General features: G+C 41.0%; 1 protein-coding gene across 1 annotated transcript in view; it reads right to left on the bottom strand.

Annotated features, from left to right (window-relative positions):
- The window catches only part of PTPRR (protein tyrosine phosphatase, receptor type, R), a 276,685-nt gene extending 275,459 nt beyond the window's left edge, over positions 1-1,226 (bottom strand). The window contains exon 1 of the mRNA XM_010841511.1: positions 873-1,226. Within this exon, the coding sequence (XP_010839813.1) occupies positions 873-930 (58 nt within the window). The 5' untranslated portion in view covers positions 931-1,226. The remainder of the gene's footprint in view (positions 1-872) is intronic.
- Positions 1,227-13,682: the final 12,456 nt, after the last annotated feature.

Here is a 13,682-nt window from a genome sequence, read left to right as displayed (position 1 = left end):
GATAAAGGATTCAGTCCAGCAAGTCCCTGCATCAGATCGAGGCTGCTTGTACCCAAAAAGCAGGGTGTATAGCGACATTTTATGTAAAATTCCCCAGGTACTTCCCAAGGTTTGCTTCCAAACGAAACCTGATACTGGTTCTGATATCAACTATATTTATATTTGGGAACCAGTCTCACTGTCATTCCTTTCTATACCTCATCAAACCCGTCCCAGGGATAGTGCCTACCCTGCGGTTGTCAGCTTTGAAACTGTGATTGGTTTTCTGTCTGGTGCCCTCGGAACCTGACCATGATGCTGAAAGAGACGAGAGGGTCCTATTTTAAAGCTTCCGTCCGTCTTACTGGTTTAGAATATTCGACTGACAAGAGCTGGGGCCAAAGGATCCTGGAGTGGCATCGCTAATGGGAACCGTGTATTTCGATCTTTGGGGCAGAGATGTGGTCCATCAGGTTACAGCCAATGGATCCCTGTAAGCTCTCGCTAAACCGAGAGACCTTACGGAAGTAGCCGCTGCAGTAGAAAATATTACATCCAGTAGGGAGTCTTGTCTGCCCTCCTGAAAAACGGGCAGTCAAGTGCGGAGCTTAGAAACAAAATCTGGGAGTCTAGATGGAGGGGAGGGGTGGAAGAAGCAAACCTGTATTCGCATTGAAAATGTTCATACGAGGTCAGGAAAAATCAAGGGCTGATTTTAGCTTAAGTTTTCGGCCTCAGTCTTCCAACAGGTGCAGGACTCCCTCGCCCCTACCGTTTCAGCACTGTCCTGCTTTGCCTTTCTAAGGGTTTCCTCGCGAAGCCAGCTTTCCCTAGAGTCCTGGAGCATGTGCACTCTCCTAGCGCATCCACAGCTCTGCCGGGCAACCCCTTACCTGCAGCGTGAAGACCAAGAAGCAGGCACAGCGCAGGGAAGCCGACCGCTCTCCGCATAGTGTTTGCATTGAGCGGCGGAGGAGCAACTCCGCCACGATCCCACTTCAGGCAAAGAGGTGTTGGAAAGAGCCCCCGCCGAGAGTCCTCTGGTCTCCGGGAGGCATTCGCAGGTCCTGGGCTGGGGCTGGCAGAGCGGTGTGTGGCGCGAACAGAAGCAAGCACCAGATTCTCCACCTTAAGAGAGGAGGGAGAAAGGGAGTGGGAGGCGGCGGCAAGCCGGGCGGCGCTGGGCGGGGGCCGAGATCGCGGGGAGCCGCTACAGCTCGGCCTTCTGGAAGCTCCGCAGCCGCGGGGCGGGGGGAGCGGGGGAGAAGGTGGAGGGAGCCAGCCCTGGAGCCCGGGGCCAGAGCTGTGCGAGCAGCAGCCCCACCGCGTCGCGGCGACTGAGCATGCCCGGTGCTGGCCCTCGCGCCGCACGCACAGAGTTTCAAAGTGGAATTCCACTCCTCCGGGTCTTAGCGGTTGCTGCGAGGGGAGCAGGCTCTACCGCGCGGGGGTGTGGGGGAAGCATGTTGAGGCTGTCATCAGGGATCCAATATCTGTCCAAAACCTGGGAGTGGGACCAGATGAGGGCCCGACCTGAGGAACCAGAGGAGACGGCCTAAGAAAGTGTCAGCCTCCCAACTCACCCTGTCCCTTCCCCAAATCTTGGTTTACACGTGGACATAGCTCATAGACGGGAGCTGACGTTCTCTGGGCCTCCAAGGGCCAACCTGTCCAGGCTGCCCATGGGAACAGAGTACAGGTGTCTTCCGCTGAGCAGGGTTGCCAGGGGGAGAGGTCATGAGGCAGCCTGCTGAGTATAAGTAGTGAACACGCATCCTGGGGGTGCCTTCTTTCTAACACGATCCCCGTCTCCCGTGTCTTCAGCGGGGTCCTTGTTTTTAAACTTTCTCCAGACTCAAGCTCAAAGCCTATGACCACCGTAGTGACCTAAGTTAGGCCATACTTAGAGACTAGTAGGATGTATCCATGTAACAGAAGAGAAGAAGACATCTTTTTGTTTTTTGGAGATAATTATCCTTTGTCTCCACTTTACTAAGGTAAAATGTAATGGAATCACCACTGTAACTGGGCTCCTCCTGTCCAAGTCTGAGTCCCTAGGAAGGCTGTAGCAGTCTGTCTAATATAGGTGTTGATCCCCCTCATTGAGGACATTGAGTGTGGAAATCCTTCTATTAGTCCAGGGGCTCATTACTCCTGGTCATGAAGTCCCTTGGCCAGATTTCTCTCCCTTAATTAACCCAGGAGCTCTGACTTTTCTACCTCTGTGTCTTGGGATACTGTGGCCCTTCCTGGATTACTCCCACTTGCTTCATTACCACACTCAAGCTTGCTAAGGTCTAACCTTGATCTCATTTTTCCAGAAAGCCCTGGGCTAACTCCAGATTACAGTATTTCTCTTCCACATGTGAATGTATACACAACCTTTGCTTAGCAACATCACATATTTTTCTTTTATATTCATTCATCTGTGGTTCATCTTACAACCCAGCTGAGGGGCCTTAAGAACGTCTGCATCTTTGTATCACTGAAATTGAATAAAGTCATTCTGGGTAAATAAGATGTATGAATAAGTGCTTGTTGAATTGAACTGCGTATCTCTTCAATGCCTTCTTCCTCCATCCCCTGTGAACTGGGACAACTAATGGGAAACATGCTACCCACAAGAGTTTCAATTAGACAGGATGTCATAGGATCTGAGCCTGGGCAGTATCATTTCCTTTATAATTTATTTCATCTCTAGCACTGACAGATGAGGCCAGGAATTCACTCCACTAGTTGTAAAAAGGCAGAGAATGAAGTGTATTTTTGATACCTTGTCAGGACTTCTGTGCTGAAAATCGAGCTCTATGCAGCTTTACTCTCCCCACTCCACCACTTCCCCACATGGGTGTGTTACGTACCATTTCTGTGGTATAACTGTTTCACCCCAAACCTCCCTAGACTGCAACCTCTTTCCTTACTCCGGATTCACTTTTCCCCTGTCTCCTTTCCCATAGCATATATCGGTTTCTAACATACCAAAAGAATTACTAATGGCATCTATCATTCATTATCTCTTTCCTTAACCCCACCCCCTTCCCACAATGGAATCCAACCTCTACAATGGCAGTTATCTTTGACAATTGTATTCACTAATGTATGCTAACTGACTCTAATAGTGCCTCACACAAAATAAATGCTCAAAAATGAATTAATTAAAAACAACTAGTTGATAAAATTCAATAGTGACAGTTATCCCAACTCTTTGGAATTCTTACTAGATATTTGAGATAACTTATTTATCTATGTTTAAAAATCAGAGGAGTAACTCTTCCCATCCAACATCAGGTCCTAGAATTGCTGCAGGGCTGAGAGTCAGGGGGAGTAATTGCAGCCCGAGTACAATGGGTGTACTTCTATTATTCCAATAAAAAAAATTACCAAACTCCATAGATCTCCAAGAAGAAAATGCACGTACAGTAAGGAAGCAATATTACTGTAATGCCCTGAACCCTTTGCTTTCCCACAGATAATTCCAACATTTATTTGGGGGGATATTTAGAGTTTCAAATAATATAATTCGCTGTGACTTTGCCAACAAGCATTCAGCTAGCTATTTATTTTGCCCAGGGGTGGAGGTAGCTGAATTATTAAACTGTGCATGAAAATTCCCTTCACAGCAAAATTCCCAGTTTCTAATTCAAGATATACCGCTAGAATAGTTCAGTACAGTAAAAATAACCTCAAGTGAGATGTAATTTTGGTGACTGGACAGTAATTATTAATTTACTTGAAAAAGATAAAAGAGAAAAAATTTCATATTCCTTGGTGAGTTGACCTAATATACTTTCAAGAGATCTGATCCCGTGACATGTGAAGTCAGAGTATAATAAGTAAATCAGCCGATCAATGAAAAGTCAACCCCTTAATTCTTTGAGACAGATTCTCTGTGAGTTCACAGATGCTGCTTTCCCTTGACTTGGTGATCTAACACCAGTGAAGGCAATTTGGTGTTTTAGAGAAGAGCCTGTGCTAGTAAAGTACACCCAGTTTCAGAAAATTAGCTCCAACTTAAAGAAGTACGGAAATTACTATGAGAGAGCCAGGCAAATTATTAATAATACTAGATTACAGAACTGTGTCCTAAAGGAAATCATTTACATTTTGAAAGAGAAACAGAAAATTACTATCATGTGAAATCTTTTCACCAGAAAATGCACCATCTCTTTTTCCTATGAGGTGAGAGTCAGGAAGAATTTATACAGGAAAGAAGCCTTTCAGAACATGCCCTCAAACTGAATATAACCACTATGAGCCTCCACATTAACATGTCTATAAATGGATGAAAACCATTCATGCTGGCCATCTTTCCCTAGGACACTTTAAAGAAATTGGATCTACTGACTGTAAAAGTTTCTTCTTTAAATTATTTAGATTATGATTATTATTTAAATATGAGCATTAACCTTGATTAGTGCGTCTATGTACCAGGCTGCATTCTAAGCATATGGATTTCCCACTTAAACTTTACAATATCCCTACAAGGAGGTATTATCATCATCTCAGTTTAGAGATGGTAGGGCTTTGTTGGTGGCTCTGTGGTTAAGAACCCACCTGTCAATGCAGGAGACATGGGTTTGACCCCTGGGTTGGGAAGATCCCCTGGAGTAGGAAATGGCAACCCACTCCAGTGTTCTTGCCCGAGAAATTCCGTAGACAGAGGAGCCTGGCGGGCTACAGTCCATGGGGTTGCAAAGAATCAGACACGACTGAGCGCACATAGACAAACATCAGAGAAGCACCTTGCCCAAACTCAAGTAGTAGGTAATCAACCAAAAGACAAATTGGTAGAGTTAGGATGTACAATCAGATAATTTGTTACCAAACCACTACAATATACTACTTCACATATAATCAATGTAAATAGTGGCAGTTGTAGTCGACTCATTAGAATTAGATCAGGGCCAGAGCAGAAGACACTGATCCTACACCTGGCAGTAAAGCTCTGTAGCGAGAACCCCCGTAGGAGATTGTCTACAAACGATGCGGCAATGCTGTGGCCGTGGACTCTAAGGTCTAGCATCTAGTGAACAAAGATAGACAATACATACAATCACGCTTAGAAGAACTCGTAAGAAGTATGCTTACAGTAAAGTAGAGTAGGAGAGAGATTATCTCTCCTTGAAGGGGGGAAGTGGAGGCAAGGATGTGTAGCAGGCAAGAAACTATTAGTGGAAAACAATAAATAAGCCAAGTCTCGCTGGATAAATAAGTTCTAACTGTTCTATATGAAGAGAGAGGTTGTGGGATTGTGTGAGCCGGGAGAAGAGACATGAAGTAGTAAAATGAATTCAAGGAACTTCTGAATGTGTACAGGAGCGACACGTGACAGTGACCAACATGTTATTGAAATCTGTAATGTGTTTACCCTGCCCCATGCTTTATGGTCATTTTTTCAGCCACAAAGTTTGTTTCTTTTGCCTGAGAGATATCTATAGATGAGAGGGGAAAAGAAGAGTAATAATTTATTTCTACAAATTAAAGGACTGGAGGTGAATTAAGCTGTATTCAGAGTAGAACGGCTCAGAATCCAAGAGAAGGAAGTAGAAATTTTGGGGCAAAGGTACATTCAGATGAGTGGCTTCACCATTCATTTTTAAAAATAGTTTTCCAACTGTGAAAAAGCAGAACAATCTACCCTTTTGTGTAAGCACACAGTGAAGAAAATAGCGAGATAGAAAGGGCACCAGGAATGAAGACTAAATGACTAAAATTTACAAAATACATATTTTCACACTCTCACAAGAGCTCTGGGAGATGTTATTCTCCTCTTTGAGGAAAGAAGAAACCAAAACTCAGTAAGGCTAGTAATTTACCCATGGTCATCCAGCTAGTAAGTGATATGGCTGGGATTAAAATTCAGGACTGGTGACCCTAGTACCAGGCTTTAACAACTCTGTTGTACTGATTCCCTGATTAATGGAAAGAATTAACTTCAAAACTTAAATGGAAAATGTAGTATTTTCAAGGGGTTTCCGTGGTGGCTCAGATGGTAAAGAATCTGCTTGTAATACTGGAGACTTGGGTTTGATCCCTGAGTTGGGAACATCTCAAGAAACAGATTTCATCAAGAGGATTAATGACAATTAAATGTTACATCTTAACAGAGCTCTAGTTTTTTTGAGTTTTAGCTATTTCAAATGTTTGATACACACACATATACAAATACATAAAGACAGCAATATGTATTGTAAGAAAAAATTAGATACCCAAAATAAGATATATAGTCATCTATAGCTGTCTTAGTATAACATGGGCTTCCCTTGTGGCTCAGCTGGTAAAGAATCTGCTTGCAATGCATGAGACCTGAGTTTGATCCCTGAGTTGGGAAGATTCCTTTGGAGGAAGGAATGGCTACCCACTCCAGTATAATACAAAAAGTCACAGTAGAAAGGCTATAAATACTGATAGATTCTGCTATTGGTTCATCATTAAAATTTTATTCAAGATGAAGTATAAGCTTTCCTGGGAGCTAGCCCTTGGTACCAGTGTATTGTACTGTTATCTACTCTGGCACTGCAAACAAAGGTCAGATTCAGCCAAGATGTCGGTAATAGATTTATAAACTGCTGACTCTCTGCATTAGCTCTCTGTCCATCCCAAGACACTAATCAGGATGCACTTACCCATCCATCATCGTGAGCAGCACACAGATGTGAGAACCCCCAGTGTCAGCTTAGACCCGCTACTTGGGGCCAGTCAAATACATTTTCTACATTGTTTGATCATTCTTTAAGATTTCCTTGAATGAGACCATTTTGGAACAATTCATTCACCCAAAAGCCCAAGACACTAAGAAGATTCAAGGAATGTAGCTATGGCTTGGTTAAATCATTTAATCCGACTCCATCCCTGTTAATCATTTTCTCCCATAACTGTAAGATGATGTGAAAGAATATCTCCCAAGCATGGGCCTCCATGCCTTTCTCATTGATTGCTCACTCTTAGAAATGAAAAGCCATGGTTCTCTCTGTCTTATAGTTCCTTATTCCCCTCATTCTTGCAGCTGTATGCCTACAGAAGAGAAGACGGTAATTTATCAGTCTAAGATTTAGTGTTGAGAAACATTTTTAGATTAAAATATTCCTTTGTAAAAAACCTACACCTCCACGCATGGAGGGGAGAATTAGAGGAAAGCTTGGTAAAACTGACTGTAATATGACCATTAGTGTCCTCAAATAAGCAGTCAGACATCCGTCCATGGCCATGATTTTGACTTATTCAACAGAATCCAAGTGTGCCAGGATCATTGCTCAGTGAATATACTAGGAAACAGTATTTAAAGTCAAGTTACAATGGGATAGGCTGCATCACATTCATTCCCCAATGAAATAATCTGCTGATATTTCATTGATACCTCATTTGACTTCAAATAATTTAAAGAAAACACACATTGAGTACCTGTGATGATCCTGGTGTTTTTAGTTCTTAGGATATATTATTAAGACCCAAAGACAAAGATTCCCACCCTCAAAATGCTTGCATTCTAGGTGGAAGAATTACACATTTAACAGTAAATATAAGAAAGAAGTAAATTATATAATATGGTGAAAGTTGATAAGTGCTTGGGGGGAAGGAAAATGTAGATTGAAGTATGGGAAATTAGGAGAGTGAGGGTGAGGTCAAAATGAGTACAAAGAGTTTACCAAATTAATAGGATATTCAAGATAAGCCACATGGTGAAGCTGAGCAAAGATTGAAGCTGAGACTTGAAGTTGGTGAAAGAGTCATCAAAACAGATAACTGGTTAAAGAACTTTCCAGGAGGAGGGACTAGTGAAAGGCTCTGTAATTCCATAGATATCTTAACCAAACTGGAAAACTACACTGGGTCAAAAAAATTTTCCAGCATGCCTTTAAATATACTATGTATGTAAAGAGAAATACAGTAAGAAAAATGCAAAATTAAATGAAATGAAAATTTCTCCATAAGAATTTTTAAATTAATTCTAGTTGCATTGATTTCAAATTACAGTAATATAACTCTGCAAATAACAAAAACTCAAGAGACTGCAACTACCCAATGGACATGATCATATGAAATTCCACTCTTTATTTCATGCTATTAGTGTAAAATAAACATCTTATTAATTAGAAATGTGGGTGCATTTCTAATTAGAAATGTATTAATTAGAAATGCATATGTTGATACTTTATCCTAAGAGACTTAGTGAAAAAAATTTGTGAACTACCCTTATATTAGACTACCAACAAAAGAATCAATCCAATGTATTATGGATGAGAAATCTAAGCAGAAAAAAAAAGAGAAAAATACCCTAGCAAGCATTTTTGTGTTCTCAGCTTCTTCCTTGGCAAATGGTATCAAAATACTTGAGCTAAATACTATCCAAATGCTGGAGAATAAAGATTTTGCAAATGTCCTGTTTCTTAGAGTAGCTTAATTTTGATTTTTTGTTGTTTGGGATAGATAGAATACAAGGTAACCTCACTTTACATTTTAATAAAATATCTTTTTCATTCAAGTCCATATGACAAGGGCTCATCCAAATACTACTTCATGGTCAATACAAAAGGAGAAAAATATAAATAACCTCTCTTGAAAGAAATCATCTGTATCCTCTGATCTTAGAAGTACTGTGCTTTAGAAAAGAAAGTAAATAATCTAGCCTAGATTTTGACTGCAGAACTTAAATCAAATTTTATATTTGATCTGTTCTAAATTGATAATCACAAAGATTGAAAAGTATACTCCTTTCAAAACCAAATTCAATAACAGACGTGCTGTGATCAGGCGCTCAGTTGTTTCTGACTCTTTGCGACCCCATGACTGTACCCTGCCAGTCTCCTCTGTCCATGGGATTCTCCAAACAAGAATACTGGGATGCGTTGCCATTTCCTTCCCCTCCAGAAGATCGTCCTGACTCAGGGTTTGAACTTGGATCTCTTGTGTCTCTTGTATTGGCAGGTGGATTCTTTTCTTCTGGCACCACGTGGGAAGCCCTCAATAACAAATGTGCAAATAAAACTAAATTTATCTTTGAATTAGCCGCAATTAGATAGCACTCCGGAGAAGGCAATGGCACCCCACTCCAGCACTCTTGCCTGGAAAAATCCCATGGACGGAGGAGCCTGGTGGGCTGCAGTCCATGGGGTCACACAGGGTCAGACACGACTGAAGCGACTTAGCAGCAGCAGCAGCATCTAACTTTAAACACACTATTTGTAGGAAGTGGGTAAAAACAGATGCCATACTTCTGAAATTTACCAAATTTCTGAAATTTATTTAAATTTAAATAAAGTTTAAATTAATTGTCTTTAGAGTTGAACATTCTAAATTATGAAAGTAAAAGCATCCATTGAACAATAGACAATAAAGAAAGAAAGAAAAAGGTGTAGTCATAGATTTCATTGCTGCTGCTGCTAAGTCGCTTCAGTCGGGTCTGACTCTGTGTGACTCCAGAGACGGCAGCCCACCAGGCTCCCCCGTCCCTGGGATTCTCCGGGCAAGAACACTGGAGTGGGTTGCCATTTCCTTCTCCAATGCATGAAAGTGAAAAGTGAAAATGAAGTCGCTCAGTTGTATCCGACTCCCAGCGACCCCAGGGACTGCAGCCTACCAGCCCCTCCGTCCACAGGATTTGCCAGGCAAGAGTACTGGAGTGGGTTGCCATTGCCTTCTCTGATAGATTTCATTAAGTAGTGATAAACAGAGGTAACATTTTGGTACATGGAGTTCCCTTCCACTCCCACCCTGGGGAAATATGAATCTATGCATCCAGGTGTTTATAATTATTACTAACTTTAACAAAATTTCTTCATCAGTAGCATCAAACTATGGATTTGGACACTGTTTTTTTCCCTAATAGTATCGTGGGAGCATATTACCACGTGATTATTTTTAACTGTTGCATAGCATTGCACTATGACATTCCATTTTTGACTTCTCAGTTTTTAGAGTTCTTCCTCAATTATTGTGAGCTGCTTAGAGAGTAAGAAATGATGCTTGCTTAACCTGTAAAATATTTGGAAACATGTACAGGAGATTGAAAGTTATAATACTTCTAACACAGCCATGGCAGTGCTAGCACTGGTTAAGCCACTGCCCCAGTAAAAAAGGAAATTCTAAAGTGTCAAAACCAGGTGTCAGGAATGGGTCATCACAGATTGTGAGTCCTACCTCAACCCCTAGCAAATTAGGAGGAATCAAAATGTGTACATTCCAATCAGACTACTGCCTTTCCTAAGAATGATGAATAAAGCAGGAGATGAATGATCAGTATTTGTTCCTTTTTTCATTATCCCTGGATAACTCAATCAACTGACACTGAAATTATCATAACAAAAAGTACTATGGGGTAAAAAGGCCTGTAAAGTGAATTGTATAAATAGGCGCTATAAGTAATTGTGTATTTCCTTTATTTCAAAAAATTATTTTTGCTTCTGGTTTCTTTTAAAAATCTGAACAGTATAGCTACCTTCTCACGCTTATTACCTTCCTGCTCAAATGTGATGACACTCATGATTTTGTAGTTCCTAATCAGAGCTTTAAACTTACTGTAGTATCCATAAACAATAGGCAGCATTTTTTAAATTTTAATGTTAATTAACTGGCATTACATTCTATACTGTTCATGGAGTTCTTGAGGCAGGAATACTGAAATGGTTTGTATTACCTTCTCCAGTGCATCATGTTTTGTCAGAACTATATTCTGTCAGAATTATATTGAATATTTTGTCAGAATTAAATTCTATAAAACTATATTTTTGCATTTTTCCCTCTATTAAAAAATGAGTTTTTAAAAATGTTTCAATAAATCTTTGCACATGTTTTTCAAGCATGTTTACCATAGTTTCTCTAAAGCACACACATAAAAGTTAAATTGCTCATGTACAGGTTATCACTATGTCGCGTTGATAGTAATTTGCCTTCACAATAGCAATGTATGAGAATCAATTTTGCTACACCCACACATAAGTGTCATACTTGCCAATTATTTTGCCAAATCAATACATATTAAATAGTATCTGATTTTTAAAACATCTTTTCTTGGCAGTTAGCACTACCATTTTATTTTTCATTTTTTGTTTCTCCTCTCTTTTTATGTTTCTCTAGGCCTCTTTCCATCACCTCCACTAGCTTTGTTCATAGTGATGTTTCCTAAGGCCCACTTGACTTCACATTCCAGGATGTCTGGCTCTAGGTGAGTAACCACACCATTGTAATTATCTGGGTCATGAAGATCTTTTTTGTACAATTCTTCTGTGTATTCTTGCTACCTCTTCTTATCTTGCTTCCTCTTATCTTCTGCTTCTGTTAGGTCCCACTCTCTCTGTCTTTTATTGAGCCCATCTTTGCATGACATGTTCCCTTGGTATCTCTAATTTTCTTGAAGAGATCTCTAGTCTTTCCCATTCTATTGTTTTCCTCTATTTCTTTGCATTGATTGCTAAAGAAGACTTATCTCTCCTTGCTATTCTTTGGAACTCTGCATTCAGATGGGTATATCTTTCCTTTTCTCCTTTGCTTTTCCCTTCCCTTCTTTACACAGCTATTTTTAAGGCCTCCTCAGACAGCCATTTTGCTTTTTTGCATTTCTTTTTCTTGGGGATGGTCTTGATTCCTGTCTCCTGTACAAGGTCACGAACCTCTGGCCATTGTTCATCAGGCACTCTGTCTATCAGATCTAGTACCTTAAATCTATTTCTCACTTCCACTGTATAGCCATAAGGGATTTGATTTAGGTCATACCTGAATGGTCTAGTGGTTTTCTCCACTTTCTTCAATTTCAGTCTGAATTTGGCAATAAGAACTTCATGATCTGAGCCAGTCAGCTCCCGGTCTTGTTTTTGCTGACTGTATAGAGCTTCTGCATCTTTGGCTGCAAAGAATATAATAAACCTGATTTCAGTGTTGACCATCTGGTGATGTCCATGTGTAGAGTCTTCTCCTGTGTTGTTGGAAGAGGGTGTTTGCTATGACCAGTGCGTTCTCTTGGCAGAACTCTCTATTAGCCTTTGCCCTGCTTCATTCTGTATTCCAAGGCCAAATCTGCCTGTTAACTCCAGGTGTTTCTTGACTTCCTACTTTTGCATTCCAGTCCTCTATAATGAAAAGGACATCTTTTTTGGGTGTTAGTTCTAGAAGGTCTTGTAGGTCTTCATAGAACTGTTCAACTTCAGCTTCTTCAGCATTGCTGGTTGGGGCATAGGCTTGGATTACCGTGATATTGAATGGTTTGCTTGGAAACGAACAGAGATCATTCTGTCGTTTTTAAGATTGCATCCAAGTACTGCATTTCGGACTCTTTTGTTGACCATGATGGCTACTCCATTTCATCTAAGGGATTCCTGCCCATAGTAGTAGATGTAATGGTCATCTGAGTTAAATTCACCCATTCCGGTCCATTTTAGTTCAGTGATTCCTAGAATGTTGGTGTTCACTCTTGCCATCTCCTGTTTGACCACTTCCAATTCGCCTTGATTCGTGGACCTAACATTCCAGGTTCCTACGCAATATTGCTCTTTACAGCATCAAACCTTACTTCTATCAACAGTCCCATCCATAGCTGAGTGTTGTTTTTGCTTTTTGCTTTGGCTCCATCCCTTCATTCTTTCTGGAGTTATTTCTCCACTGATCGCCAGTAGCATATTGGGCACCTATCGATCTGGGGAGTTCATCTTTCAGTGTCCTATCTTTTTTGCCTTTTCATACTGTTCATGGGGTTCTCAAAGCAAGAATACTGAAGTGGTTTGCCATTCCCTTTTCCAGTGGACCACATTCTGTCAGACCTCTCCACCATGACCCGTTCGTCTTGGGTGGCCCCACAGAGCATGGCTTAGTTTCATTGAGTTAGACAAGGCTGTGGTCCGTGTGATCAGATTTGCCTGGTGTCTGTGATTGTGGTTTCCGTCTGTCTGCTCTCTGATGCCCTCTCTCAGTGCGTACCATCTTACTTGGATATGGGATATATATCCAAAAGATATATCCATTACTTACCTTGGATATGGGGTATCTCCTCACAGCTGCTCCAGAAAAGCTCAGATGCTGCTCCTTACCTTGGAGGTGGTTTTAGAAAAGGCAGAGGAACCAGAGATCAAATTGCCAACATCTGCTGGATCATTCAAAAAGCAAGAGAGTTCCAGAAAAACATCTATTTCTGCTTTATTGACTATGCCAAAGCCTTTGACTGTGTGGATCACAATAAACTGTGGAAAATTCTGAAAGAGATGGGAATACCAGACCGCCTGACCTACCTCTTGAGAAACCTGTATGCAGGTCAGGAAGCAACAGTTAGAACTGGACATGGAACAACAGACATAGGAAAAGGAGTACGTCAAGGCTGTATATTGTCACCCTGCTTATTTAACTTATATGCAGAGTACATCATGAGAAATGCTGAGTGGAGGAAGCACAAACTGGAATCAAGATTGCCAGGAGAATTATCAGTAAACTCAGAGACGCAGATGACACCACCCTTATGGCAGAAAGTGAAGAAAAACTAAAGAGCCTCTTCATGAAAGTGAAAGAGGAGAGCGAAAAAGTTGGCTTAAAGCTCAACATTCAGAAAACTAAGATCATGGCATCTTGTCCCATCACTTCACGGCAAATAGATGGGGAAACAGTGGAAACAGTGTCAGATTTTGGCAAATAGATGGGGAAACAGTGGAAACAGTGTCAGATTTTATTTTTCTGGGCTCCAAAATCACTGCAGATGGTGAATGCAGCCATGAAATTAAAACACA

The sequence above is a fragment of the Bison bison genome, unplaced genomic scaffold, assembly GCF_000754665.1.
Source record: "Bison bison bison isolate TAMUID 2011002044 unplaced genomic scaffold, Bison_UMD1.0 scf7180017864163, whole genome shotgun sequence".
Lineage (NCBI taxonomy): Eukaryota > Metazoa > Chordata > Mammalia > Artiodactyla > Bovidae > Bison > Bison bison.
Note: the sequence above shows the minus strand (reverse complement) of the source record. Positions and strands in the feature narration are given on the sequence as shown.